The sequence below is a fragment of the Myotis davidii genome, unplaced genomic scaffold, assembly GCF_000327345.1.
Source record: "Myotis davidii unplaced genomic scaffold, ASM32734v1 scaffold358, whole genome shotgun sequence".
NCBI lineage: Eukaryota > Metazoa > Chordata > Mammalia > Chiroptera > Vespertilionidae > Myotis > Myotis davidii.
In genome coordinates, this window is record NW_006290768.1 from 224,179 (window position 1) to 224,799 (window position 621).

The window sequence follows — 621 nt, forward strand, 5'->3', positions numbered from 1 at the left end:
TCAGGCCCCGCCCTGCGGCCTTGTTGCCCTCCCCCAGAAATGCCTGCGCTTCAACCCTGACGCCACCATCTGGACGGCCAAACAGCAGGTGCTCTGCGCCCTGAGCGAGAGCCTGCAGGACGTGCTCAACTACGGCCTCTTCCAGCCCGCCACCTCGGGCCGCGACGCCAACTTCCTGGAGGAGGAGCGGCTGCTGCGGGAGTACCCCCAGTCCTTCGAGAAGGGGGTGCCCTACCTGGAGGTGAGCCCCACAGCCTTCCCAGGTGAGAGGAGGCATGTCCAGCCACACAGCTGCCCCCCCTCCACCCCGTTTCCCTCCTCCCCGCCAAGACCTGAGCAAGGGACCTTCGGGGTCTCCGGGCCCCTGAGAACCACCCAAGAGTCGGAGAGGCCCAAGTCCAAGGGACCGTCGGTTCTCCGAGCGGCAGAGGGGCCTTGGGACAGTCACATCCCCGCTCCAGGCTCCTCCTCGCCCGTCACGTTGGGGAAGGATTCCTAGTTTTAGCAGGTGTTTCAGATCGTTCCCTGGTAGTCTGCACAGCAGGCCTGCACCCCCACAGCCGGCCTGCGCCCCCACAGCAGGTCTGCGCCCCTCTGCCCACCCAGCCCAGGCCGCGGCTG

The 621-nt window shown here is 67.3% G+C and overlaps 1 protein-coding gene across 1 annotated transcript in view; it reads left to right on the forward strand.

The window, feature by feature from the left end:
• SHANK1 (SH3 and multiple ankyrin repeat domains 1) overlaps positions 1–621 on the forward strand; it is a 52,197-nt gene that overhangs the window by 1,493 nt on the left and 50,083 nt on the right. The window contains exon 2 of the mRNA XM_015563995.1: positions 38–241. Coding sequence (XP_015419481.1) covers positions 38–241 — 204 coding nt within the window. The remainder of the gene's footprint in view (positions 1–37; positions 242–621) is intronic.